Here is a 25026-nt window from a genome sequence, read left to right on the forward strand (position 1 = left end):
CCGTTCGACTGGTCGACGTCGGGACAGATGCTACAGTGTAGCTTATAGTCTTGAGCAACATAAACCTGATGATACCAGAACTCATGCTCAGATCGAGATGATTTGGAACTATTGAACTATAACACCTTGACTACTCAATACCGGTCGGGCATATCAGTGATATAACAAGACACACGCCGGACTGATCGCTGACGCGTCCGATACACTAGCGGGCCCCGTCGAACGTTTCAAAGCTCCATGAGCACGGCTATTGGCACGTTTTATGTGCACTGGACATGGCAGAGCCAGCTAAAATTGGAAGTCAGGATGGTTCTATACGCAAAACGGTCCATGGCGTGGCTGATGAAGCTGAGCGAATTCGCTAACTTACGGGTTTGCGTCGTCATCTTCCAGAAGCCATATCCTGCAGCCCGAGGGTTGGCGGGGAGCTTATCTTGAATTAGACCGCTTCTTCCCTGGCTTCTTCGTTGGTGAGGTGTTAAATTGATTCTTGCTGCTTGTTTTGCTTGGCCGATGTTTTCATAGCATCGTCACAGTCCAACTAGCAGTATCCCGTTTTTGGTCGACGGCGATTTGGTGTCCTTACCTTTCATGAGCTGATCCATTTTGCACGTGGACAGTGCAAGTGAATAACCAACGACACACGGTTGCTGAACTACCTTGGACCTAAGCAACGACTGGGCGGGCCAGCTTATGTTTGCTTCTACTTGCTACCCTCAAAAAAGATCAGGCAGCAAATCATAGAAGTTTGTACAGGACCAAATCTGGGTCCAAGATGCTTCCATCCCATCTCTCGCCACTACGTCTCGTCTGGACCATCGTTCTCTTGCTCACAACCTCCATCGGCGCGTTACCATATAACGCGATATCGCCATATCCTAAAGCATATTGGCCGGCAACGGCCGGTATCTTCCATCATCGGTGTTCATCGCCAACACAGGTGGAGTTTAGCAAGAACCAATACGAATGGCACCCTTCAGCGATCTGCCAGCGTGGTACCTGCTGTTCAAACCTGTCCAAGAGTCCTGCATGCTCCCTAGAGGCGTGTGCACTGGTTGAACAAGAGTACAAGAAGAGCGAAGAAATGAAGTCGAAATTCAAGGGTATACCCGGGACTAAGGGGACCGGATCTGGAGGTTCGACGAAAAGCTCCTGAATGGAACAAAAATAAATAAGAATTACTGGTTAGGAAAGAAATGAGGAAATATGGAAATATGAAAAACAAAAGACCAAGAGATGCTGCGGACGATAAGCTATAACGTATCTCCATGGTTATGTCCAGCATTTGCTTGCCAAAACCGGCGCAATGGCACGGATAGCGGGACGATGGATATCTAGACATGATTGGGATGGGTCAACACACATCTTTTACAGTAAAAGCGCAATACTACAGACTGCACACATGGCGCTTGTCTTGCTGGCTCATTACATTAAGCATGATGGGTCTCTGGGATTTAGTCTGCAGTGGATCTTGGTTCGGTTGAAGGCAAGTCTCAAAATATATGCGAAGTCATGTATGGACAGTGAGGCAAAATATAATTCGAAAGAATGCCAGGCAGCCGTAAAACTCATGTTCAGTAATGAGAAGGGATCAATGAATTCATTGGACGCCATGTAAATGCGTTGTTTGACCATGCAACGCCATTCTCCAATGCCGAGAGTATATAGTATTGTTTATACAGCCAAATTCCCAAGTTCACCTTTACTGGCCAGCGCGAGCATATATAGCATCGTACACCTTGCCCAGCCATCCATATGCGGCACCTCCTCTTGCGACGACTCCCAGCCCACCAGCAGCCCAAACACCAGCAACAAGCGCTGCAAGCCCGTTGATCCCCCACCATGCCCTGCTCCTTCTCTTTCTTAGCGCCTTGTCCACGGTAGTCTTCCTCCAGTTCATGGGCGGCGCAAGGTTTAACCACTTTGCCCAGCCCCATACGAAATGGCCAGCGCCAGCGGTCAGGAGGAGGGCATACGCAATCCAAGGCTGCAGGCCATGTCGCGCAAAGCCATGCGAGACATACTGCAGACCAATGTTGGAGCTGTCACCCTCGACAATCAAGGGCAGGATGCGATTTAGGAAAATGTGGGCCACGACGGGGGAATGAGAATGTAGCCTGCGACGGAGACGTAAGAGAGCTGCGGCCATATCCTGAGCCCATGCTTTGAGTGTTCCGATGTACTCAGAACGGATGTATTCGACCGATGCAGCGCGTACATGCCCGGGGTCGCGCCTCCGTATCGCTTCAGGTTCTGTGACCGGCGGATGAGGCGCAAGGCGAGTCCGGAGGCGACGTGGGCGACAATGGGGAGACCGACGAGAAGAGGCTCGGATAGGCGTGTTTGGTATATCTCGCGAGCCATGAGGAGGAAGGGCTCGGAGTAGGGTACGGAATTGTATATCAGGGGTACGATCGAGGTGTTGACCATGTGCAGACCGGCAAAGACGGTGAATGTGTAGGAGGAGTAGCGCTGTATCCTCGTTACTGTGATTCGGTCAGCAGGCGGCCGTGTATAGTTTGCTACGTGGCGGAGGACGAACAGTAATAAACTGGTCCATGGCCGCTTCCACTGAGCCCGAGGGCTGAAGAATGCGGGCTGGACGTCCCGGACTTGGACTTGGACTCGGCCTCAAGGCTGCTCGTGGAGCTTTCCAAGCTTTGCTCAGGTAGAGGCGGGAGAGGTTTCTCGTTGGGGCTCTCTATCGGTTGGGGATCCAGCTGCAGGAGAGATATCATAGTCTCCTGGGAGGCCTTGTGATTCAAGGGAGTTTGCGACTCCATCTTGGCTTCGTTGGACAAGCGGTGAAGCTCAAGGTGCAACGTGAGACGGCAGCATACACACACACAAACGACGTCGATGTCGGTGCCGCAACTTCTGATGTCAATCCCGAGTTCAATTGAACCCCTGCCCTACCTACCCTACGTAATTGCCCTGTAGCTCTCTCGACACTATTTAACTCGGCTCCAGTTCCAGCTCCAGCTCCAGCCCCAGCCCCAGCGATCTTTAGCGCATGTGGCCCCCCAGGTGTACGCCAAGCGCCAATTGCAGCTCACTAATTTCACAGCGGGCTTCAGCCGCCAAACAGCTCTGACCCAACCTACATGAAGAGTGCCGGTAGGTTACTGTAAGCAAGCAAGCAAGCAAGTAATTAAGTATCTAATTAGTCTAGGTTAAGTAATTAATTAACTTACTTGTAGGACCCCCCACCACGACATCCCCCGTCCTTAGCTCGTTTACGTACAGTAGGTAGGTCCTGTAACTACTCAGCACACCATCATCGAGACGCAACCGTCTCGCGACAACGTCGCGGAGAAGCCTCGCCTAGCCCGCTTTGCACGTCCACGATTGTACGTCCGGAAGTCGTCGTCAGGCATATCATACACCTCACAACACTGCTCCGCCCCGAACTGTCATCGCACCATGCCTCCACGACATCAAACTCTCCCGAGCGCCCAGACTGCCTCGGCTCGCGCTGCCAGGCAGTCTTTCTACTGCGAGCTGTGCTCAAAGGGCTACAGTCGGATGAACGACTATGAAGCCCACCTCTCCTCTTACGATCACTCGCATCGCCAGCGCATGAAAGACATGAAACAAATGGTCAAGGACCCGACGGCAGCCGCTCGAGCCAGGAAGGCAGAGCAGAAAACCGAAGGGCTCATCAGCATCAAGCTCGGCGAAGGCGGCGGGAATGGGAGTGCTGCAGCCGCCAGCGGAGCCATCAAGAAGGGGGGCTTTAAGAAGAGCGGCTTTAAGAGCGCGTTTGCGCCCATGGACGGCGACGACGCCAAGGTAGAGGCCGTACTAGAGCCTGCCAAGGAGAAGAAGACGCTGGCGCTGGAGGATGAGAGCGATACCGAAGACGAGGACTACGAGCATTATGATCCCAGGAAGCCAACAGATTGAAAGCTCAAGTGCAATCAGACGAAAACCGCCCTCCTCGTGTCGCTCAGAGTATCTGTCCGACCACTTTGCCCACTCCGTGCACACAGCAGCATAAGCATATCTCGGCTCAGAGCCAAACCAAGCTCTGCAGAACGTCTTGGTAGTTCCGACTAGGTTGCATTGCCATTCTTGGTGGTGAGCTTTGATCGCCCGGGAAACGCGCACTGCCAGTGGATTCTTGGGAGAATTGGACTAGATATGATGGTTGCTATTGCGGAAATCGATACCCTTTATCTTGACACTGTTACCAAGAGATCTGGGCAGGTGGAATTGCACATGTATTTTGGCAGAGGATGATAACATATGCGCATTGCGGTAACAGCTTGCCAGAGATGGGTCGTCAATCCTCAAAGTCAGAAGAACGCTCAACGCTCCTACCAGAAGTTGGACTCTGGACCCTATGGTCCCTGCTCGGGGCCCTGTGAGAAGCCAATATCCGTTGCCGGTCATCACTTTCTGCTTAAACGGGAACGCTCGGAAATGCTTGCCGCTTCTCCAATGTGATGGCTTTTGTGTTTCGGTATCGTTCTATCGTCGCAGATTGGAATTCTTGACTGGCTGAAGAAGCAATGGTTCATTAACATTTAATACCCAACTTCATTTACGCCATTCCCACAATTGATATCTCGCAGTTCACCTTCCGTTCTACAATTTTGTCTTCAGCTTACCATCTGACTTTGGTCGAACGATGCACTGCTGCGTCATCGAAGCCACCAACGTGCCCTTCTCATCCCATAACATTCCTTCAGAGTAGGACCGTCCGAAGCCGGCCGCAGTTGTCTTTCGCTCCCTCAAATGCCAAGCGTCTAGAGCCAGGTCTGGTACAAAGAATCTCAGCGCAAAATCCAAGGTGCTGCAAGCGCCCGCATCGTCAAGCCACATATGGTTATGGTTCAGTGGCATGAATGACAGGGCCCCGTCGAGCATGAACGCTGTGGCCGACATCCTCTCGCCACGTGTCTCAAGTGATTCACGCGACCTTATCCAGTCTGCAGTAGTCTTCTCTGTAATCGGGAGGTGATCTTGTGTTGTCCGCTCTTGTTTGAGGATGCCCAGGGCGTTCTGCCCACATACACCTTCAGGACAAAACCTCGATTCGAAGAGTAACTCGCCGAGCTCGAAAGATTTTACAGCCTGTGCCCCGGCTTCTTTGCTCAATTGCCCCTCCGAAACAGCCCTCTCGACCAGCTCGGGGAGTGTTTGACTCTGCTCCGGACCTGAGTACTTTCCTGCTGGCGGAGATGAGTATGTAAGGAGCGCAGGCTCCTCGATCTGAAAGTCTGCCAGTAGCTCCATACATATACGCATATTTCCGTCTGGCTTGACTTGGCTCACTTGTACCCGCCTCGTCGCAAACGTCCGCGTGTCTCTTGTCTTGTGCACTGTACAATGCAGCTTCTCTGTCGTCGACGCTGGGCCCAGGAAGTGCCCGACAAGCGAGTACAGTGAGTGCGACGCCGGCACAGTCTTACACGCAGCATGAGTTGCTACACCGAGAGTGCACCCGCCATAGGCGATTGGGAGCGTGTTGCCCATCCGCTCAGGAAACACCGCGGATACATACTCGCCGGGACTGACCTCGTCAAGGCCAATTTGACTTGCCAACTTCACAGCCATGACTGACGTTGGAGTTCAATGAGCGTTTTGCAGATTGTCAAGCCGATGGTTCGCAGATATACAGGTTAAAGGTAAGCTCTAAATGGAGACCGGTGCCGATCCTACCGAGGTTCGCATTTACCCCAGATCCACTTTAGGCCGCCTTCCCTAGGTATGATCATGTTCGACCAACTGACGCTTACAAAAGTTCCTGAAGACTACAATTAATTTCTATCATAACAGAGCATGGATAGGTTTCGAAAGCCGCTGGATTAGTAAATGATTTGGATGTAAACCTGGTGATTTACTTCGGGATCAATTGGAGTATTTCTTTGGACTAATGGAGATTCGAGGTTATGCGACTTAAGAATTTACTATTCATTCCACTAAGATGCATTCAATAAGGAAGTTTGTAGACTACGATGTTACAATCTGCATGGTAGTTGTCGCCTGTGTCATGGCAGACTCTCATATGAGGCATCAGGACCAGCTTACGTGGTCATCACCACAGACAGATGAACGGCCCAGAGTTGTTACTAGAACCACATTCGATTAAAAGGTTAACCACGATAGGACTATCAATAAGAGTCAATAAAGCATACATAAAACCCCAATCATTTTGGTAGTTCAGTGTACCAGGCAACCACGACCCATTGTGGGGCATAATTTTGGTTAACCTCAATCCTTTTCAAAGAGCCTGGGGGACTTTTGGATTCTTGAGCTGCAAGCATTTTTACATATATTCTAACATTGTTGTTTCACGAGTTTCCTCAGCGATTATAGAAGAAAAAAATTAGGAGTCGTGTAAAGGATAGTCCATCGCCATGGCATCGGCGAACTTTCATCTCTTTAACAAGCTCCCCAGAGAATGCCAACTCATTATATGGACATTCTACCGGGACGGTAGAAGTGGCATGCGACATTGCTTTTCTGTGGATGGTGACAGCCTACTGTACGCAGCACTGGAAAAAGAAGACTTCTCTTTAGTTGACAACACAACCACTGGTTTTGGTGATCTCGACCTATGGAGCCGAGCACGACCATCCATGCCTATGGAGCAAGTCAAACTTGGCAGGGATGTATCGATACTCGCACACATGGCATGCGCTGCTATCATCTTTAAGAGCACCCCAGACTCTTGGTTAACGCTGCCTGGGGAGTTGCGAAACCGTCCAGTAAGCAGACACAAGTCGTCAGAGGTCTGGCTCAACTTCGCGGAGGATACTTTCTACTTTGACCGGGCCTCTGATCAGACTCCCGTGTTTCGTTGGCAACCTTCTTGGTTTCGACCTCTTTATCCTGGGAAATCTGAGATTGTCCCGAGACCCCTCAGTGACCAACATTGGATATTCAGAGTCCAGAAACTGGCCCTCCGGATTACTTCGTCGTTACGTGGATGGATCAGGCCTTGGGATCCAGTTTGTCCCCCATGGGACGTGCAAATACTTCAACGAATGAAGGATCTGCGATCGCTACAGCTGGTCGTACATGTGGCTGACAGCGAAGCGGCAGCACAGTGGCAGTCGTCTCTGGACTACCGTAAAGGGTTTATTACAGAGTCTCGCTTCGACTCGTCAAGTTGCTTAGATGGTCTAGGGAACGCGGCCCGTCTGGTTGCTTCGGGTCTTGACCAAGCGCGGCTTGTTAAGAACGAAATTCGGAAGATGGGAGTAACAGCCAAAATTGATGTCATGGTGGATCTATGCTAGTCCCCGGCACCTTATAGCAGGTGATTGATTGGGCGCAGTGGAGGTTGAGAGCTTTCTAAGGAATTGGTCCAAATAACTTTCATGTGAAGGCAAATAACAAATTATCAGTATTATATGAGAACATTGTAAATTGCTCCTTTAAAGCCTTGCTCTAGAGTTGATCTACAACATTCTATAGGCGGCTTGGATGTGACTCTATGTAACGAACACGCTTTTGGGGTTGTACAGCAGCAAATTACTGGCTAGCCGAAATGAGCGACTCTTCTCAACTCTACTTGTATTGACATAACAATCCACAATCCACAATCTAGCAGCCTCTATTGCCTACTTATGAGCAGCACCCCATCGATTCAAACGCTGTGAGACCTTATTATACACTACGACCGTCGTGTCGCAAAGGACACCTAGCTCCTTCGCTGCAAAGAATATGTCTTCCACATGACCAAAGCGGTCGATCTGTCCGTGTCGTATCCTGAGATCCGCGACGACATGATTGGCAGTGGAGAACATGGGCGTGTCCCTCGGCTCGAAAGCCTCCCACACGTTCTCCTCGACGCAGGCCGCCCTGCCGAGCGTCTGGAGGGTCTGCTTGTCCACGCCCGCACCGTAGCGCGTCTTGATTGTCGCGCACACGTTCTTGAGCTCGGCGATGGGGACGTGAAGGTAGCAGAACGTGGCCCAGGAGAGCGAGATCTCGTCCCAGTCCTCCTTGAGCAAACCGCGGCGCCGGTCAGCGAGTCGTTCGAACAGGCATTCCGCCAACTTGCGCTTGGTGGCGTCGTCTGCTTTCTGCAGGGTAGCGGAGGAGCGCTTCCGGATGGCTTCTAGCAAGATCAGGGCTCCATCGGGCGTCATGGTCTGGCAGTCGGGACACTTTCTCGTCTTGACTTCTATGGGGAAGCCTGCCATAGCGGTGTTCAAGCGGCTGGCGGTGAGTTCATGCTTGCAAGCATATGTCGTGATCTTGCTCTTTCCTGCACCTCTGACAGAACGTACGGAACGTATCGAGGAGATCGAGTTGGATCGAGATAACATTATCGGTAGTAGGATGAGGTTTACTTCGATTTCTTGCCTTTCTGAATGTGTGCAGTGAGTGTGCGGGTTACTGGGTTCTATACTGAACTTACTCGTTGCAATAGGTTGAGTCAATGTCTTGGCCTGAAGAACGTTCCACAGAAGCTGGGATGCGTCGTTCTGTCTATTTAGCTACCTCAGGGTACAAAGCAATTCATCCCTCCTTAGCTAGAATGAAACATAATGGTACAAACAACAGAAGGCCTTTGTCCTACACTGCCACGGAAGAATTTGAGCTTAGTCCAATTTAAACAAAGTCTATGACATTGAATGTGCGGCCACAATGAGAGGAGACAATAAACACTTCTGAGATGTGGTGCGTGTTTGTTTTGTAGAGCATCTATGCCGCATATTTTTGAGCTAGCAGTATCGTGTTGAACGAATACATCGACTTGTCGTGTGTTAGCCGATATGATTATCGCTGCGTTGGAAGCACCATAGGCTTCTCCCCTAGATCTTCACCCATCTCCTTTCCACTGACATACAGGGGCTTGATATCCTGCAAAACAAACATCATTCTCGCCCATTCCGTCTTAGAAGTGTTGATCCACTGATGCTGCGTAGCTCTTTGCACAGCCACATCACCTCTCTTCATCATATGTCGCTCACCAGAGTCTAGCACCATCTCAATACTGCCTTCCAAGACGATCCCAAAATCCAAGCTTTGGGTTCGATGCATATCGCAAGCGAACCCAGGCGCGAAGTCCACACAACGCAGAACGGAGCCATTTGGGTTCACGAGCCCTAGTTGACCGGCCATCGTCTGCTTGTGCTGCGCAATGTCCTTGTCGCCGTTCAAATCCGGTGGTGACTGAGCCGTGGTATACACTACGCTAAAGCCCATGTCACCGTCTGCGTACGGTGTCCACTTGAAGTCCTGGTGCTCAGCGACGATGGCCTTGCCTTCGTCATTGTGGCCGGTGTAGAACTGGTGGAGCTGCGGGAGCTTGGACACTGGACCTGCAGAGTCGCCCATAGTTTCAGTTTCAGAGAGTGTGGAAGAATTGAAGAACGACTTGGAGGCAGGATCATAAGTTTAGGTGAGCAGGTCTCATGAAATGAAAAGATTCGAGGAGATGTTGCCATCAACTGGGTGCAGGTCTGGGGGATTACCCCACACCCGGCCGTCCCGTATTATTGTTTCCTTTTGCAACTCCGAAGTAGCACTGCAGCTGCAACAGCGAATAAGGTTCAGGCTGCTAAGAGCACTACTATGAGTCCAAATTTGTGCGGTGCGTAGATTCCTCAAAAGTTACGGAGTACTTGACCTGCGTGATCTACTAAAACTAAAAGAATGGGACATGTGTTACGAAACTTCAATCCTATGGGCTATACTGAAAAGTGTTGTACGTAGACACCAAGAGGTCTGTGATCCATCATAGCATGAAAGTCTGGTGAGTTGAATGCATAATAGGAGGGGTTCGGCCGAACAATGTATTGCGTAAAAGTGCATCACATACGTCGACGTCGTTTAATCGAGATAAGATTACACAATTGACATACAAGAGCCGCAATATTTACTGTTCAGGTAACACCTTCAGCAAATCATGAGAACACGGAGCCACCCTCGTCGAGACGCTTGGCCTCCTGCCTCAGGTAGTCGGCTTTGAATTTCCTGTAAGCGGTTTCAATGCGCTTCTTCCTCGCAGGATCGCTAGCGATGGTCCTTGCTGCTGACCATGTGCCCAAGAGGAATCCCAACTCGCCGAATACTATACTGCCTCCCATGCCGAAGAAAATGTATGTCGCCCAGTCTCCAAGGCGCGTAGGTCTCAGGTAAGGGGTAATATCAGGCACAGCCTCTGCAATTTGCGTCAGCATTCTTATGCATTTCACATGTTGAATGACTTACCGGTCCTTCCGCCGGCGAACACGACGTGCGTGGGTTTCTCAGTGGCACGGAACGCATTGAACATGCTTAAACGTGCTTTCCTGAGTCTGAAGGCGGCATACACACCGAGTCCCAATCCAACGAGCGTGCCGATCGTTGCGGGTAGTGAGACCTTGCCGGCGGCCTTCTGGAGAACTTCGCGATCTGATGGCTCCAGGTCATGCTTCAGGTGCTCCTCCGCCAGTCTGGCAAGGTCCTCATGCTCGGGAGATTTTCTAAATGCAGCGATGGACATGTTGTTAGATATCGAGTATTTTTATTGTATCGTTCATGGAATAGACAAAAAGAGATTGGGGATTGCCGGTTGTTTGCTGAAGGACTAGATATGGAGTCTTGCTAAATGACGTCACGAACGCGACAATGTTGTTTCTGCGCTAATCGAACCGCAAACTTAATGACTACGTCAAACAACGTTCACTCAAATATTTAACCTTAGCTTGCAGCTGCAGTTTCAGCAAGCTGTTCGCGGAGAACTGGGTCCTCGATTCGGTTTAAGTTACCTCCTATTATTCACCATTGCTTGTTTCCATCGATTGGTGGTATGCGTTGTCACATCCCCACCAGTGAAGCCGCCTTGGGTCCCATCTCCGTCGTGCATGGCAACGGCTTTGACAATCATTCATAGCTGCTGCCAGTCAGTTTTGCTATCAAGAACACTACACGCGACATATTGATGAATGGTCCAAGAACCGATGACTTGCGACCTATTAGGTAAAACAAAAGGGTATATTTTCCGTGTGAATACACAAACGGTCGAGCTCTTATAGGGCGGCCCTTGACTGCTTTCTTCCCAATGGTTGCGATGTGATCTCTGATTCGACCTTACCAACAACACTCAATGGGTCGACCTGGGCCATTATGTATCTATCCTTGTAGTGTGCGTTCTTGGTCGTTGTCTGTACCCCTTTCGAATCAGCCCGATGCAGACTGGACTGGCTTGTACCACGACTATGAGCCCCAAAACCTCCCTCTCCACTCGTCTGCCGCTGTAATTCGTATTCATCGTCAATGGTTGAGAACCGATGTGCTCTCTCAATTTGGATCTCCTTAGTGACGAAAATCTTATCAAGCTTGGAGGTCAAAACCGGCCAGAACACTGGCACAGATGCGCAAATCGTTGCAATATCGACTTCCAATGTAGCAAGAAGAACACTGATCGGGCCATACCAGGTCGGGTCAAATGTTGGTGAAGTAGTCGCCTTATGATCGACAATCGTAGCCGTCCGCCAGATGGAGAGGAAATTGACACTGCATCACATTAGTTACAAGTTTCGAGTATCGTTTCCATTAAATATACGGCACTTACAGTCCCCCCATGAAAAGAAGCCCGAGCAACCCCATCTTCGCTCGAGCGGGAGTGTCTTTTCGGAAGTAGAGTGGTACTGGTATTGCAAGAACGGCGATATCGAGAATCATGTTGATAGCCGATGCGCTAGAATATGTGCCATAAAACGCATCTGAAGTTGTTGCACCATAGGCGTAGCACGTCGCATCTGTCATTGATAAAGGATTCCAATATGCTCGTACAGGAAAGCATGGAGTGAATGCCATGAACGCATATGCTGTTCCCCATAAAGCAGTGAAAGTCATAACAATGATGGTGACAAATCGCAATGGGCCGTCTTTGAATATGCGTAGGTACTGGAGGAGCAGTGCTAGTTTCACTAGACATGTCGACATCGAGTACGTGGCGTTTGCAACGTAAAATAGCTGCGAAATATCGTTAGTAAATACTGACGATTTCTTCGTCAGACGGAGCAGTAGTACCTTCAAGTACATCTGCATCTCGGCATATGTTAATGTCAAGAAATGTTTCCCAAATCCACTTTGAGTTGCTGATACCGCATTAGTTATCGAACCAAGACTATATCGCTTGAAGGCCTACCGAGACAAACGCAAATGGAGCCGATTGTGCCCGATGCCTGTACGGCGTTAGAGATGAGAAACCGCAGTATTTGTCCACAGCCGAAGCTTACCAGTGTAAGTACTACGAATAGATCATCAAATCCAGGGGAATAAATGATTCGAAAACGAGTGTAGATCCGAAATATCACACACAACCAAGTCAATACCTAGTCTCTAGTCAGCAATAGTCTCTCGACGAATTGGCAAGATTTCTGCGCACCAGAAACACGATGACCGTCGGTATGAGGGTCGAAGCCTTGTTCCATGACGGCTCAGGCTCGTTGAAGTTGTTGTATATCCCCAGGAGATCCCATAAAGTTTGTTGCGTCATGTCTCCTTACGCAATGAGTGTATTCCTCAATCCTCCTCAAACATCAAGTCGTCGCTTCAAATTTGATTTGCCGGAGGCAATCGTCCATTCTCGTTGGGGGTACCGGACGATGTATTTCATTAAGCCTTAGAGGAAGCAAGGTCCCCGTGTTTTCAAGAGACCAGTGGTGCGGGTTCTTCCAAAGGAAATCTCTTAAACGGCCGGGAAGTGGATCTCTATATCTTCGGGCACTGCGCTGGGCCTGGCTGAAAACTGTCGGCTAACAGATCCACAGCCCTGGTTGACACTGGGTCGCTTTCATGACAAGGGGGTCAGGACAAACATCGACGAACAGCCAATTCGCGAAGTTATCGAGAATGAGATCGAGCCCAACATGGGATCCATGCAGTTGACATTATCTGTCTGCACTAGCTTGACAGCCCTGGTTTCCGCACTTGGCGCGACGGCTTGGTCTTGAGTTGGTCTGTCAGGATTGTATACCATGTATCAAGGGATGAACCTTGTCGCGGCTCGAAAAGCGCCCACACTACTTATCTATTGCCGTACTCGTGCGGTTAGAGATGCGAGAGAATGACAGGGGCATCTAGCATCGAGACCAGGGTGGAGACTTCAACCCGATTGTGTCGCCTCTGCTACTCCTTAGACACTGCTTGGAAAGGGTTAGAAGAAAGAGTAGCACCTCAATCGGACATGAAGGGTCATGAAGCGTTTGCCTGACAGATCCACCGCGAAATGAAACTGCATCTGTGGTCCGATGATGGATGATGATGAGCGGCAGCCAAATCGTGTCATACGTCCAAAGAATGGAGGTCGTCCAGACCTGCTCTTTTGCATAAATGGGCAAGGTCCTTCGAAACGGCGACATTTTGACAGTCCATCCACTCCGTAAGAGAGAAATCATACGTAAGAAATTAACGAACAACTACCGGGAATGGGTCCTCCCTGCCTCGCACTTGCATCTGTGTTCGGTGCGAGTTCTATTTGTTTACTACATAGTATGTAGTATGTACGTACGGTAAGTTCCTTGAATTGGTAGATCGGCGACCCACAGCCATGCACCTGTACGATGCAACCTTATCTCATCTCGCCACACACCACCAACCACACCAAAGGCTGACGATCGTCCATAATGAAGTCGTAGTTCTCCAGCAATGCAATAGCAACTTGTTTGGCCATCATAGAGACTAGCAACAGCAAGTGCAATTGAATATTGAAATTGATACCCCTGCCAATCCGGCTCAACTTCGAGCGACCCGGAGAACGATTGCCTTATTAGGGCTTGGTGTGAAATGTTTGGACCCATGATTTCATTCAAAGATCAAAAGCATACACGTCTTATTCACGGATAACTACGCATAATATACGCCGACGCTGATGTATACTGCGAGATACGAGGATTCTTCTTTTCTGTATTTTGTATTGATCAAAATGATAATAAGATTGATGCGCGGTAAGCGACTGTAAGAAGCCAAGGTCTAAGTTAGTTCTCTTCTTGGAACCGTCCTAGCTCGATGACAGACAGCGGACTTTGTACTCAGTAGGCGCCGTACACCGTCGTGGGGGACTTCTACTCCATAGCGCAGAAGTACAAATCCTTCCACGCATGAAATCCATGCAACGTACAAATATTTTCAGGTACAGGAGCCGCAAACGGTTAATTTCATGTTCTGATTAATGCCATTCTCCAAGACACCTCAAGTGTACAGTAGTATTGGCATACTTGCTTTTATTGATCTTTCATTCTGCGATGGTCACTTTGATGCTTCGGATATCTAAGAGTCAGGATCTCTAAGTAAAGCTATCGTCATATATGAATGTTCGACTCGTGTGCTTTGACGCTACGCTGCGGTGCTTTCTCTATTCAATAAGGAGGGGGCATAAATGTTTCACAAACTTCGTGAGCCCAGAACTCATACTATTCAGGTAAGCCTACCAGTACTCTCCATGCGCAACCAAGAGCGTTGTGTATTGTACTCCGTTTGTTCTAAATTCTGGTTTGTACGGGCATCGCTCTGCCTGCCTCAAGCTGAGTATGCGTCTCTCACAAGCTTTCTTGATACAAATCACCACTTGAGAGAAGGACCCATGGGTGCCCAGTGCCCCTAACAGCGAGTGATCCTCTAAATTGTGGATACTGCGCTGACAAAATTAACCTGAGACAAACTGTTCCACGTGGATGCAATACATCTTTCCAGAATTGGGGGACCTCTAAGCGCCTGGCGCGTTATTTCCCCTCCCATCTATCAGTATGTCGGCACTCACCTCCAGCGCGTGTTTCCTGCATCGTTCCTCAATCAGGAATAAAGTGAGGCTCCGAACCAGCTATATGGACGGGCTCGACCTAGCTATGGGCGGCTTTTAGCTACCACTTTATCAAGATTGAAAGCGCCGAACATGCACGGCAACCAGATTGGCGTATTCCTGTCCGCCCTTCTACTTGCTCACTCAGAAATTTGCGTATCCGGCTTCGATACAACATCAGCCGGCGGCAATAATTCTGGCAGGTCAGCGAGGCCCGGCGATGAGGATCCGTAACTCGAAGCATCTACTAGTAGCTCGGGCCAGGGAGACCCACGTTTCTGCCGGAAACAAGCATGTTCCCTCAAGCACTCTGGAATTGAGGACGTACCCCTCTGGAGAATGCGACCCTGCAATTCGATACCATAATTATCAATTGTTAGGAAATGCCGTGCACTTGATTACAGTGTGAGACCTGCTGTCGCCACCAAGTCTAGAAACCGTTGAGTGGCAATATAAATTAGCTAAACAACCTAGCGAGCCAAGCTTAGGAAGCCTTATTCCACGCAATTTCACATTATCGGACTTATATAACCAAGTGTAACAAAATTGGTCAGTTGTGTTTTATTTGCATTTGAGCATGATGCCATTCGTTGCGATGTTTCAAGTTGCCGATCATCAGCAACCGCGAACGAGTCATGGAATATAGGTTTTACAAAGATAATACCGTTTGGACCAATAATAGTGTAATGCGCCGCCACAACAGCCAGACGTAATGTAGCAATGCCATACCAAGACATGCTCAAACCATGACGATCCTGAACTTACACGTCGATAAGCAAGATCTCCAATTCCGTGACTTTTAACTCCTGAAAGGAAGCAGCGATCTCCATAACAGCAGTCAGCTATAATCCCTCGTCCAAATGACTCATGCGATAGTTCTAGAGCTCTCGCCTGTGTGCACGCTATGCGGCTAAGAGGTTGCTCCCTTGATATACTAATGATTGGGCAGCTCACACGCCGACTCCTGGATCTTCCGGGTTTCACAAACTCGTGGTTCGATGATCAGCGACTAATGTTGACGCGTAAAGTACGGATGCCGGCGAGTCATGGGATATAGTGCATCATGAGACACCATCTCAACACTGGCATTCTCTCATTCAACTTTTCCATTGCCATAGGTGTCAATATCTCGTCGTAGTATAGAGTCCTGAATTTCTTGATGACTGGCTTAAGAACTTTTGTCACAGACCTAGGGGTGGTCTGGTTTCATCATACCAAGTCCACCCTTGTGGAAATTTTACAAAAATCCTGCCTCGTCTAGCTTCTTCTGAAGAAAGCTTAAGGTTCTCTGCTCTCTTATTGGTACTCTTTGGTTTTCACTCAATAGTAGTGGGTGGCCTCGGGGGTCAAGGCAATTGTGGCGATTCTGCCGGTGTGTCGATCCCATACGGCTTGATCCGTTTGCTGCCTTCTGCATTGCAAGGTCTAGTCGTCGATCTTTTTAAGTTATGGCTACCTTGAGATTCCTTTCGACGGCGATTCATGGTCATACGGAGCTCGAGCACTACGTCTCCTGTCTGAGACACCCAAACCTCCAGCGTTACGGTGGGAGTTTGACCTAGTCATGGGTTCATTTTCCACATTAATCATATTTTCTTTATCGGAGGATTGAGTGTATTTACGATGGCTCAGTGAAGCGCCACGCATACCCATAGACGCGTAGCTCGAGACATAGCCATCAGCGTCTTTTGTTACTCGAAACAAATTGAACTCGCCACGCGCATAATACCTATACATGTACCGTGCGACTTCGGGCTTCCGTATAGCCGGACACATATTGTATGAACTGCGTCAACTTTTGGGTTCCTTGGGTACTTGAAGTATTTGCTGGCAACCTCGTCAAAATCGTAGATAAAAATATCGCCAGAACGTCTCTGCTTCAGCGCTTTGCTTGAGCTACTCTGTGAATGATAGCATACCACCGGCGGATATTAGCTGTAATATACTAATGGATATCGCCGTTATGGGATTACCCAAATATGACCTCTTGTGACAGAGGTACTGTGTAACGATACAGTGTCCTGCATGACGATTGCTTGGACAGTGAACTCCGCAGAAGTGGCAAAGCAGCGTCTTGATAGTAAGTGCGAGTGTAAATATACTAAACGAGAATAGCTTGTAGAACAATTGATCTAAATCTTGCGTCTAAATGGAGTTGGTTGGTTCAACCATTGTGCAACGTCATGATTTGAATACCTCTTTTGGCCTTAGCTAGATTTGATCTAGACTTGTGACTGGCTCTCCAAGGACGAACAGTAGCCGTTGTTAACGAGACACTTGAGAGTATTGTGTCCTTATTTTCTTTTGGGGCGGTCACTAGATAGGCGTAACGATCATCGCACCAAGTTTGATATGATGAAAATTGCAAATAGTCATGCTGACAATGACGTAAGATTATTATAAAGGATGTTCCCCTAAAGATAATGAGTCGTCTTATGTTTCAGTACGAAATTTTCTCCGACCTTCCATGAATATCCGTATGTCCGTTGATAATAATAGAACCTCAGACACCCTGATTCACAAATTCACACCTGCAATCAAACACTACCGTCTTCTATCTTCCGTCGCTGAGCTGTACAAAGTCCGAACGGATCAATCAATGTGACCAAGAACGACCGCTCATCCTTGTCCTCAATCCCTTCAATCTCTGTAACTCCATCTTTCATGAGATGTAATCTTTTATTCTTAGGCAGGTACCGCCCAGGGTGCCATACGTTCCACATCACCGAGTTGATTAGCATCAACGTCGATTCGAAAACCCAGAAGTACCATTCGTAGTTCAGCAGGGGGCTGATGTTTTCGGGACCAGATTCATAATTAACAATGACATTCGCTATAACAAAGTATTCGATTGTCCGGTAAATTGTTCGTGCCAGGATCAAGCCCATGCTGATGGAGAGAACATTCAAAGGAGTGTACACTTTCTGAACAAGCACACCATTTTTATGGCAGCGATGGAAGAACACGCTGGCGAGGAGCGCAAACAACGCAATGACGACAAGTTGAACGATTAACGATGCCTCCATTAAGGCGTGGCCGAGATTTATGTATCGCTCCGGCAATGCGGAGTTTGCGCTGTATGACACTCCAATTGCGTTCAAAGCCTCCACAAAGCTTGATAACAACCCGAACGTGGTGAGCACACGGCCGGGGTGGATGGGTGATAGGTGGGGAATGTAGTATAGAATGCGTCCAAGAACATGGTAGTTCACTAGCTCGAGCAGAGGTCTGTCCAATGAATGTGAGTCGAAGGGAATTCGTGCGGCGGAGAAAATATCTTACGGCGACATGTATATCAAGCAGATGCTTGCGATATATACGTTCAGATTCGTCTTGGTAAACTCATAATGGAAAGCTCCATACTCACGTAGCGCGAAGCCTACAGCAAACATGATGCAGCAGAGGGGATGCAACATTGTCCATTTCCATGACTTATAACGACTGTGGCCTGCTTAGCTTATTGTGATACAGAATCAAAAGCACGAAAATACTGACGAGCATTGCCAGAAGTGTACAAGGCCGGCAATTAAGAACGCGACTGCAAATACGACTGGAGCCACAGCATTCGGCCTATAAATGTATATGCTCTCTATGCAGCAATCAAATCAGTACCGATCTTTTATGAAATGGCAGTGTATGGTATTGGCGAGCCATACCTAGAGTGTTCTCTGGCATGTTAGTTTGAAGATTTGGAAGTTCGTGGTCTTGTGTTGTAGTGATTTATTATGGGTGTGACACGGTGTGGCCATTTCGTTTGGCGTCGACTATTTTATAATGATACTTGACCGTTATGCCTAGCCTAGTGTTTGTGCTCAATTAGGAAATCGCGAGTATCTTGGTATACAAAGTCATAATGAACAACTAGCAAGGCGCAGTAAGGCTGAATTTTACCTTTGGTCACTCCTGTGCTCATGGAAAACTTCCAGGATATTAGATCGTCCAGTCCTTGGTACTTTCGCATATGTAGACCAATCGGGCAAGCCGGCAGAGTCAGCGCTATCCGTCTCAACGGACAGATTGCATGTGGTCTATACCGTATCGGGAGAAAACTATGGCCAAGACTTTTTAAGGAGCAACTGACGGTTCCAGCTGGGCGACATCACCACAACACAAAAGGAAATATAAAGTCGCAATACAATATACATTGGGAGCCCGCCATTGCCACGTTGGTCCTAATCTTATAATGGTGAATTGCCAAGCACCAAAGATCATGGAGTCAACCCCGTCTAATCAGAAAGCGCCAGAAGACGTAGAAAAGCGTCAGTGCTGGGAGTGCCAAAGGCGGCGCCTCGTCTGCGATGGCATTCGTCCCGTCTGCAACAAATGCAAGACTAATAAAGTGGTCTGTCCCGGCTACGAGGATAAGAAGCCGCTTGTATGGCTGGCACCTGGGAAGGTGACATCCCGCGTGCGCCGTGCCAAACCAACTGCAAGCAAGAAGAATGGCCCCGGAAAAGCGACCGAAGAGAAGACTGAGGCTCTTATGTGCCAAAAGAAGGCCCAGCCAATGGTGGAGACAGTATCCCGTATAGATCTGAGGTCCGACGCCGAAGATGTTGTACAAGCAATATACTACTGCAAGCACTCCGCATCCACTCTAACCATAATCCAGCCATACTAAGCCCTGCCGCAGATAATGCAAGCATCTTTCCCTCTTGGGAATCTGTACGGAAACTAGCACCAGGTGGGTGTGAATGGCTTGTACCCATACCACTGGATGCCCTACATAATGTGGATGCATCAATCCGACATAGCTTGACTCTCTGTGCTATAGAATATCGCCTGCACTACCTGACAGGGGCAACATCAAGCAACAGCAGTGATGGGGACGACCTGCGATCGATGAGGACCAAATCCCTTTACCACCGCGATGTTGCCATTCGAGCGCTCAGCGAAGCGATTGGTGACGACAAGAGACGAGCCACGGATGTTACCATTGTTGGCGTACTAATGTTCTTGTTGATCGATGTATGTAAACAATATCGTAAGAACCCGCACCAGACCTGTGAACTATTCTGACAACGGAAGAAGATACGGCAATGCGCACTTAACTGGCGATATCACTTCGTGGGCCTCACGTCCCTGATGGAGCTTCGAGGCGGACCGAACGAATACTTTAGGCTTGTTCCTCGTGCGTATAGAAAACAACCTGCATCCTTAAATATCTCTTCATCTTTTAGGAGCAATCATTATACACTATTCTCAGCGTATAGGACTTCTAGAAGTGAGACTAGTGGTCTTAATCAAGCTAGAACCCCGAAAGAACATCCACGATTGTGATGAAGAATCAACTAACTGTGACGTTTTCGAAACGCAGATCTCAAAATCCTGATAGCTTATTACTACATGTAAGTTGATTTCCATACTTTTGAATTGCGACGTAGGAGAAATTTTGTTGATATGGTTGAATGATAGTGTCGGTGTCATTGGGAACACCACCAGCCCAGCACACGACTTGTTGTATCCAACCCAGCATGCCGAGTACATCGACTTGATAAAAATGATGTATGAAGACGGATTGTTCCCTACCCTTCTTTCTCCGCCAGCCCTGTTCTATATACTCGTCCGTATCAACCTCCTCCGGCAGCAGGCATCGCAGGCGTGTGAACCAACCAATGCTCTTCAATCTCAGGCCCGTAGGATTATGGAAGAAATCGAGCTATTCTCGCCAGCTGACTGGACAGGCTCACTATCTTCATGTGGCCCTGGGCTGCTCCTCGTAGCACAGATGCACCAATCCGCGGTGATGGTCTACTGCATATCCTCGATGCAGAGCGTGCAGGTTCTGCCTCGGTCTACAACCATTGACTCCCTAAAGAAGATCCACCACAAGCGACTGTTGTCACTTCTCAGAGAAGGAATGTTCTCCACGGAACTCAAACCCGGTCTATTGAAATGCACAATGTGGCTTTTGCTAGTTGCTGGCACTGAACTGCGGACCGGAAGCCTGGCAGATCAGGCTTTCGTGGAAGAGCAGCTCGAAGACATGTGTCAGGACATAGGTTCGTCACTGCCACGGCTTGGGACGATAGTCTTGAGGCGATTCTGGAACTCAGAACGGGCCGGCTGGGATGATTGTTTTGAAAAGCCATATGCATTCGTTACATAAGAGCCAGAATCAGACCGCCAAGTTTGAACAAAGTGCTGGCCTCGCCAAAATCTCCATTCCGAAAAATGAGCTACAGATGTACGGCCACAACACATATACAACAGTATATTGCGTTCGGCCTGTGCCGTTGAATGTAGCTGAACGTAATTATCTCCACTCGCATACATGTATTACTTTCAGGCGAAACAGAAAAATTAGGAACAATGAGTTATGATATGGAACTCAACAGACCGAGTGGCAAATATTGATAAGCTCACGGATAGTAAACATGATACAAGCACACGTTCAGTTTAGTATGGAAAATGTCATATAAGTCAGATAAAGTTATTCCATTGTAATGCTACATGTCCACTTTGGGACCTCCTGTAGATGCAAATCCTTGACGCCATGCAATCCCATGCCGTTTTGACATAAATCACAATCCTTTAGTAGTGTAGCCTTGATCGCTTGCTACTAGTCGTGCCCATATCTCGCTTTCTTTTCAAAGTCGAGGTTGATAATACAAATGTCTGGTTGGTGTTTTCTTGAGGTACGCTTGATCCGGGTTTCTCGGAGGCCGGCTGAGAGACTATAATCGCCTCTCTAGCCTTCATATTCCGTTCTTCCACTCTGATTGCCCACAGCAAGGTGAGCAATACTTCTTGAGACGGTAAGCTGGCGCCTTCTGGCCACAATAGTGGGCCACGGCTCTGATCTCCCTTGATACCCGGGGATCCATCTGCCAGCCTCTCGACCCGGTCATCGTGTCCCTCAGATACCAACCGCAATAATCCCAGCGTCGCATCCATTAGAGGACGCGCCAGCATGGGACTGCTGGTTAAGATTGTCTGAAGAGACTTGAGTCTCAGAGTCAAAGAGGCCGAAGATAGATTCGGGCTCGAGGGGGATCGAAACGTGTCCCGCGATCGCGCCTGAAGCTGCGCCGCTGAGATCGTCGTCAAGGAAGGGTGAGAAGTCGAATTCCGGTAGTTCTGCGGGAGCGTTACCATCCAGATGATTGTGCTCAAAATTGATGGGGTCGCTTGAAGGACTAAATTGTGCTTGAGAGCTCCAGCTATCAAAAGAAGTGGACGCTGGCAGGCTGAGAGCATCGCTGAAGAGGCCATCAAAAGCATTTGGAACTGCAGATAGAGAGCCAACGCTGGTTGCGGTCTCTGCTGAGCTACCAATGACTCCGATACTTCCAGTGACGGACACTGCAGGTCGCACAACACCGCGGCTGGATGTTGTGTCACGTCAGAGGAAGTAGGAAGAGTTGTGGTAGACTTGGCGAGGGCAGTAGGTGCCGACTGAGGAATGGCATCATCAGGGACAGGGGCCAGCTCGGGGGAGATGGAGGCAGGGTCGACAGTACCCTCATTGTCAGGCATAAGGATGAAGTCATTCATCATGCTGGGGTTTCCATCAATCATCTCCGATACCCCGAAAAGGGGTTGAGATAGGGTAACTGGGCCATCCAGAGTGTCGAGCAGAGGGGACGAGGTCGTGGTTACAACGCCAGATGACCGGCGGAACTTGCTCAGCTCCTCGAGCAGGAGTAGGGTCTTTTTCTCTTGTTGCTGAAGCAAGGTCTCAAGCTCCTGGTTGCGTTTCTCCAAAGCCTCGACCTCCTGTCGCTTTCGCTCGCGGGAAGACTGAGCGGCGCGACGGTTGCGAAGGACACGCTCGACTCTGCGTTGTTCCTTCTCATCTTCTGTCTTGGCTCGTTTCCTTTGGTCATGTTAATAGGATGCCATGAGGACAACACGTTGCGGGTCTCAATAAGGCTCACCTGGGGGGAAGGTTGGTCTTGGGCTCTGGTAGGACTTGACCCCATGATTTTCTCTTCTTGGTAGGCTTCTTCTCACCATCGGCGGGGGCAGGTGATCCGTCCTCTTCATCGCAAGGGGATGAAGCGTCGCCAACCGATTCAGGAGTCATGACAGTCTCCAGTGGGTTCATGGAGGGCGCGGGTGTGCTGAAGAGAGAGTACATGTCGCCGGCAGGGCCAGACATGAAAGATTCGGCAGGCGAGTTCTCGAACTTGACTTGCGGCGTGGAAGCCGGGGTGTTGTCTGTCCAAGAAGCCATTTTGTGTGGGGGTGATTGGGCCGTCAGGAGGACTTGGTGTTTACTGCGGTTCGATAGCGCAAAAGAGATGGTGATGGGACCTCTTGCTCGACGCGTGGTGGATGCAGGAAAGAATGGGGAATGCTGAGTAGAGAGGTGCCGTCCTAATGCCTCAATACTAATAACAGCTATGCGCAATCATCTATGGCAGGGCATGCTTTCCATGTGAAGATCTTAGTGTGAGTCAGTCACCTGATGAGTCAAGGTATGCTAGGCAGGCAGGCAGGCAGGCAGGCGACCGAGCTATGCGGAGGACAGAGTGTCCTTGGTGATTTGGCTGGTGCTTATGGTCTTGTGGTGTGGTTCCCTGGGTAGATTCGAGGGCGAACAGGCCGCCTTTATCTAGAGGACACGTTGTTCGACAGAACAGCTGAAACTTGGTGCCTGAGGCCGAAAATGGCTCTAAATTCGAACAGACGCTTAAGCTCCGTTAGAGCCAGGGGTGGCACAGGGAGGATTTTGGGAAGGAAGCGCAGCTCACGGAGGGAGACTGGGCGAGGAATGCCAGGGGGCACCTAGCTCCAAATGATTGGCGGGATCTGACGGGAGGACGGACCCAGGGGAACGCCACTGTCCCACATGAGGAAAGTGGAGTCTGTCCGCCCCTTGTCCTTTGGCCCCGCTGGCCCCTCTTGCTTTGTTCTGAGTTCTTGCTTCCCTGGAGCCTAGCCCTGGTCTTGCGTCAACCCTCGCATTGTCCTCGAATTGCGTGCCACGACTGCCCCCAGCCCACTGGAGCATCCACTGCAAGTTGCAACTCTCGTCTGTTCTATTCTGCCATACGCCCCGTAATGTTTGCACGGTAGCTATCCTATTGTCGCCTTCAGCAGATTAAACCCACTCGAAAAAAGACGAGACACGCAGCAAAGCACGCAAGTCACTGTGGCTCACAAATTTCACTCAACGGCAATTGCGTTTGAAACATGGCCAGTACATTAACTGAGTAGGTTTGATTTGACAGCGAACAAGGCATGTCATCATGAACTCAATCAAATGATTTGATTTTCCTTATCCGTTGAACAGCTTCTTCTTAGTCTTCCTGTTGGCACGATCCATATCATGCGAGGCCTTATTTTTCTTGGAATGAGACACAAGCCAAGCTGGCTGTGGGTTTGCCTCTGGTGGGTTTGCTGCAGGCCATTGCGGCGCTGACTGTGAGCGGTCGCCAACTGTCGCTAAACTTAGCATCACGAATATGCAGCGTAAGATCCATCCTTCAAGCCAACAAAAGCCCATCAGCATTGTTCAATGTCATCATCGGAGCATAACGCAGAGCGAGCCAACAGGAAATATCTTGCGCAAGTCACCTGAATCGATGGGCAGCGAAGCATCAATTTTGAGTGCCGGTACTATTTGCACAGTGTTTCGTACGGGCCATTATCTAGAAGTTGGCAATACATACTTGGAGGCTCGCACTCCGAGATTGGCAGAACCATGTCGCCCCTTTTGAATTAACCACCACAATTCCACCCACCCGAGTCCAGACTGGTTCGCTTCTAGGCAGTAGCACTCCGTATTAGATTCACAATCAATATTCTCGGCAACACTGGGCACATTGCAAGGTCTCGTCTCTCTCGTACGCAGACTCCGATTCGACAGTACGGGTCATTATATTCGCAATCAAATTGATGTGCAACTCGAAACAGCTAGATAGCCGAGTAACGGTTCTGCAATGTCACCTCCGTAGCAGGTATGCACCTGAGCCCGCTTCTGCAAAATGCCATGTGCCTGATATCGCCGGCAAATCTGGAGAATGATTGCTGCATTCAACTCACCGCAATACCTTTGAAAGGAGCGCCAGGAACGTATCTATTTTCAAAGTCCCGGCAGACGCCAATAAAGGATCAGGTGCAGATTTTGGTTCCCCAGAAGGCTGAAGGATCATTATTGTCATGTCCAATGTCGTCAGTTTCTGGGGTCAGCCACAATGCGAAATGCATTACTAGGGAAAAGATCGCCAAGTTCCTAAAATGGAACTCCTTCAACATGATAAGATATCTCGTTGACGATCATACATCTATATTCAGAGCCATTGCAGGATGCAAATGTGCTGTAT

General features: G+C 49.2%; 12 protein-coding genes across 12 annotated transcripts; 3 read left to right on the forward strand and 9 right to left on the reverse strand.

Annotated features, from left to right (window-relative positions):
* Positions 1-1702: 1702 nt before the first annotated feature.
* BKA67DRAFT_655687 (uncharacterized protein) lies at positions 1703-2783 on the reverse strand (the record flags this gene model as incomplete). Its single annotated transcript, XM_046106805.1, has 3 exons — positions 1703-2117; positions 2219-2486; positions 2543-2783. The coding sequence occupies 3 exons, from the start codon at positions 2781-2783 to the stop codon at positions 1703-1705; spliced, it is 924 nt and encodes a 307-aa protein (XP_045961649.1).
* A 292-nt stretch (positions 2784-3075) lies between these two features.
* On the forward strand, positions 3076-4022 carry BKA67DRAFT_188547 (uncharacterized protein). The gene is made up of 2 exons (XM_046095332.1): positions 3076-3143; positions 3201-4022. Exon 2 carries the CDS (start codon positions 3424-3426, stop codon positions 3904-3906), a length of 483 nt encoding a protein of 160 aa, XP_045961650.1. The 5' UTR covers positions 3076-3143; positions 3201-3423; the 3' UTR covers positions 3907-4022.
* A 568-nt stretch (positions 4023-4590) lies between these two features.
* Positions 4591-5562, reverse strand: BKA67DRAFT_655689 (thioesterase-like superfamily-domain-containing protein; the record flags this gene model as incomplete). Its single annotated transcript, XM_046106806.1, has 1 exon — positions 4591-5562. One exon carries the CDS (start codon positions 5560-5562, stop codon positions 4591-4593), a length of 972 nt encoding a protein of 323 aa, XP_045961651.1.
* Positions 5563-6142: 580 nt separating this feature from the next.
* On the forward strand, positions 6143-7394 carry BKA67DRAFT_555224 (uncharacterized protein). The gene has a single exon (XM_046102055.1). The coding sequence runs from the start codon at positions 6366-6368 to the stop codon at positions 7248-7250; it is 885 nt and encodes a 294-aa protein (XP_045961652.1). The 5' UTR covers positions 6143-6365; the 3' UTR covers positions 7251-7394.
* Positions 7395-7482: 88 nt separating this feature from the next.
* On the reverse strand, positions 7483-8587 carry BKA67DRAFT_188569 (uncharacterized protein). The gene has a single exon (XM_046095333.1). It carries the CDS (start codon positions 8283-8285, stop codon positions 7575-7577), a length of 711 nt encoding a protein of 236 aa, XP_045961653.1. The 5' UTR covers positions 8286-8587; the 3' UTR covers positions 7483-7574.
* A 152-nt stretch (positions 8588-8739) lies between these two features.
* Positions 8740-9300, reverse strand: BKA67DRAFT_590933 (uncharacterized protein; the record flags this gene model as incomplete). The annotated part of the gene is made up of 1 exon (XM_046104647.1): positions 8740-9300. One exon carries the CDS (start codon positions 9298-9300, stop codon positions 8740-8742), a length of 561 nt encoding a protein of 186 aa, XP_045961654.1.
* Positions 9301-9869: 569 nt separating this feature from the next.
* On the reverse strand, positions 9870-10450 carry BKA67DRAFT_655693 (uncharacterized protein; the record flags this gene model as incomplete). The annotated part of the gene is made up of 2 exons (XM_046106807.1): positions 9870-10126; positions 10177-10450. The coding sequence occupies 2 exons, from the start codon at positions 10448-10450 to the stop codon at positions 9870-9872; spliced, it is 531 nt and encodes a 176-aa protein (XP_045961655.1).
* Positions 10451-10589: 139 nt separating this feature from the next.
* Positions 10590-12742, reverse strand: BKA67DRAFT_188576 (uncharacterized protein). Its single transcript, XM_046095334.1, has 6 exons — positions 12341-12742; positions 12192-12287; positions 12101-12137; positions 11983-12050; positions 11522-11925; positions 10590-11463 (listed from the first exon to the last, which is right to left on the reverse strand). The coding sequence occupies exons 1-6, from the start codon at positions 12449-12451 to the stop codon at positions 10977-10979; spliced, it is 1203 nt and encodes a 400-aa protein (XP_045961656.1). The 5' UTR covers positions 12452-12742; the 3' UTR covers positions 10590-10976.
* A 3330-nt stretch (positions 12743-16072) lies between these two features.
* On the reverse strand, positions 16073-16528 carry BKA67DRAFT_532633 (uncharacterized protein; the record flags this gene model as incomplete). The annotated part of the gene is made up of 2 exons (XM_046099561.1): positions 16073-16163; positions 16209-16528. 2 exons carry the CDS (start codon positions 16526-16528, stop codon positions 16073-16075), a joined length of 411 nt encoding a protein of 136 aa, XP_045961657.1.
* A 599-nt stretch (positions 16529-17127) lies between these two features.
* On the reverse strand, positions 17128-18664 carry BKA67DRAFT_555231 (uncharacterized protein). Its single transcript, XM_046102056.1, has 4 exons — positions 18409-18664; positions 18248-18341; positions 18035-18193; positions 17128-17980 (listed from the first exon to the last, which is right to left on the reverse strand). Exons 1-4 carry the CDS (start codon positions 18425-18427, stop codon positions 17290-17292), a joined length of 963 nt encoding a protein of 320 aa, XP_045961658.1. The 5' UTR covers positions 18428-18664; the 3' UTR covers positions 17128-17289.
* A 193-nt stretch (positions 18665-18857) lies between these two features.
* On the forward strand, positions 18858-21074 carry BKA67DRAFT_188636 (fungal-specific transcription factor domain-containing protein). Its single transcript, XM_046095336.1, has 5 exons — positions 18858-19329; positions 19386-19720; positions 19784-19883; positions 20070-20100; positions 20168-21074. Exons 1-5 carry the CDS (start codon positions 18936-18938, stop codon positions 20859-20861), a joined length of 1554 nt encoding a protein of 517 aa, XP_045961659.1. The 5' UTR covers positions 18858-18935; the 3' UTR covers positions 20862-21074.
* Positions 21075-21164: 90 nt separating this feature from the next.
* BKA67DRAFT_555238 (uncharacterized protein) lies at positions 21165-23411 on the reverse strand. Its single transcript, XM_046102057.1, has 2 exons — positions 22633-23411; positions 21165-22571 (listed from the first exon to the last, which is right to left on the reverse strand). Exons 1-2 carry the CDS (start codon positions 22929-22931, stop codon positions 21287-21289), a joined length of 1584 nt encoding a protein of 527 aa, XP_045961660.1. The 5' UTR covers positions 22932-23411; the 3' UTR covers positions 21165-21286.
* Between the last annotated feature and the right edge of the window lie 1615 nt (positions 23412-25026).

The sequence above is a fragment of the Truncatella angustata genome, assembly GCF_020726525.1.
Source record: "Truncatella angustata strain MPI-SDFR-AT-0073 chromosome Unknown BKA67scaffold_2, whole genome shotgun sequence".
In the NCBI taxonomy this organism is placed as follows: domain Eukaryota; kingdom Fungi; phylum Ascomycota; class Sordariomycetes; order Amphisphaeriales; family Sporocadaceae; genus Truncatella; species Truncatella angustata.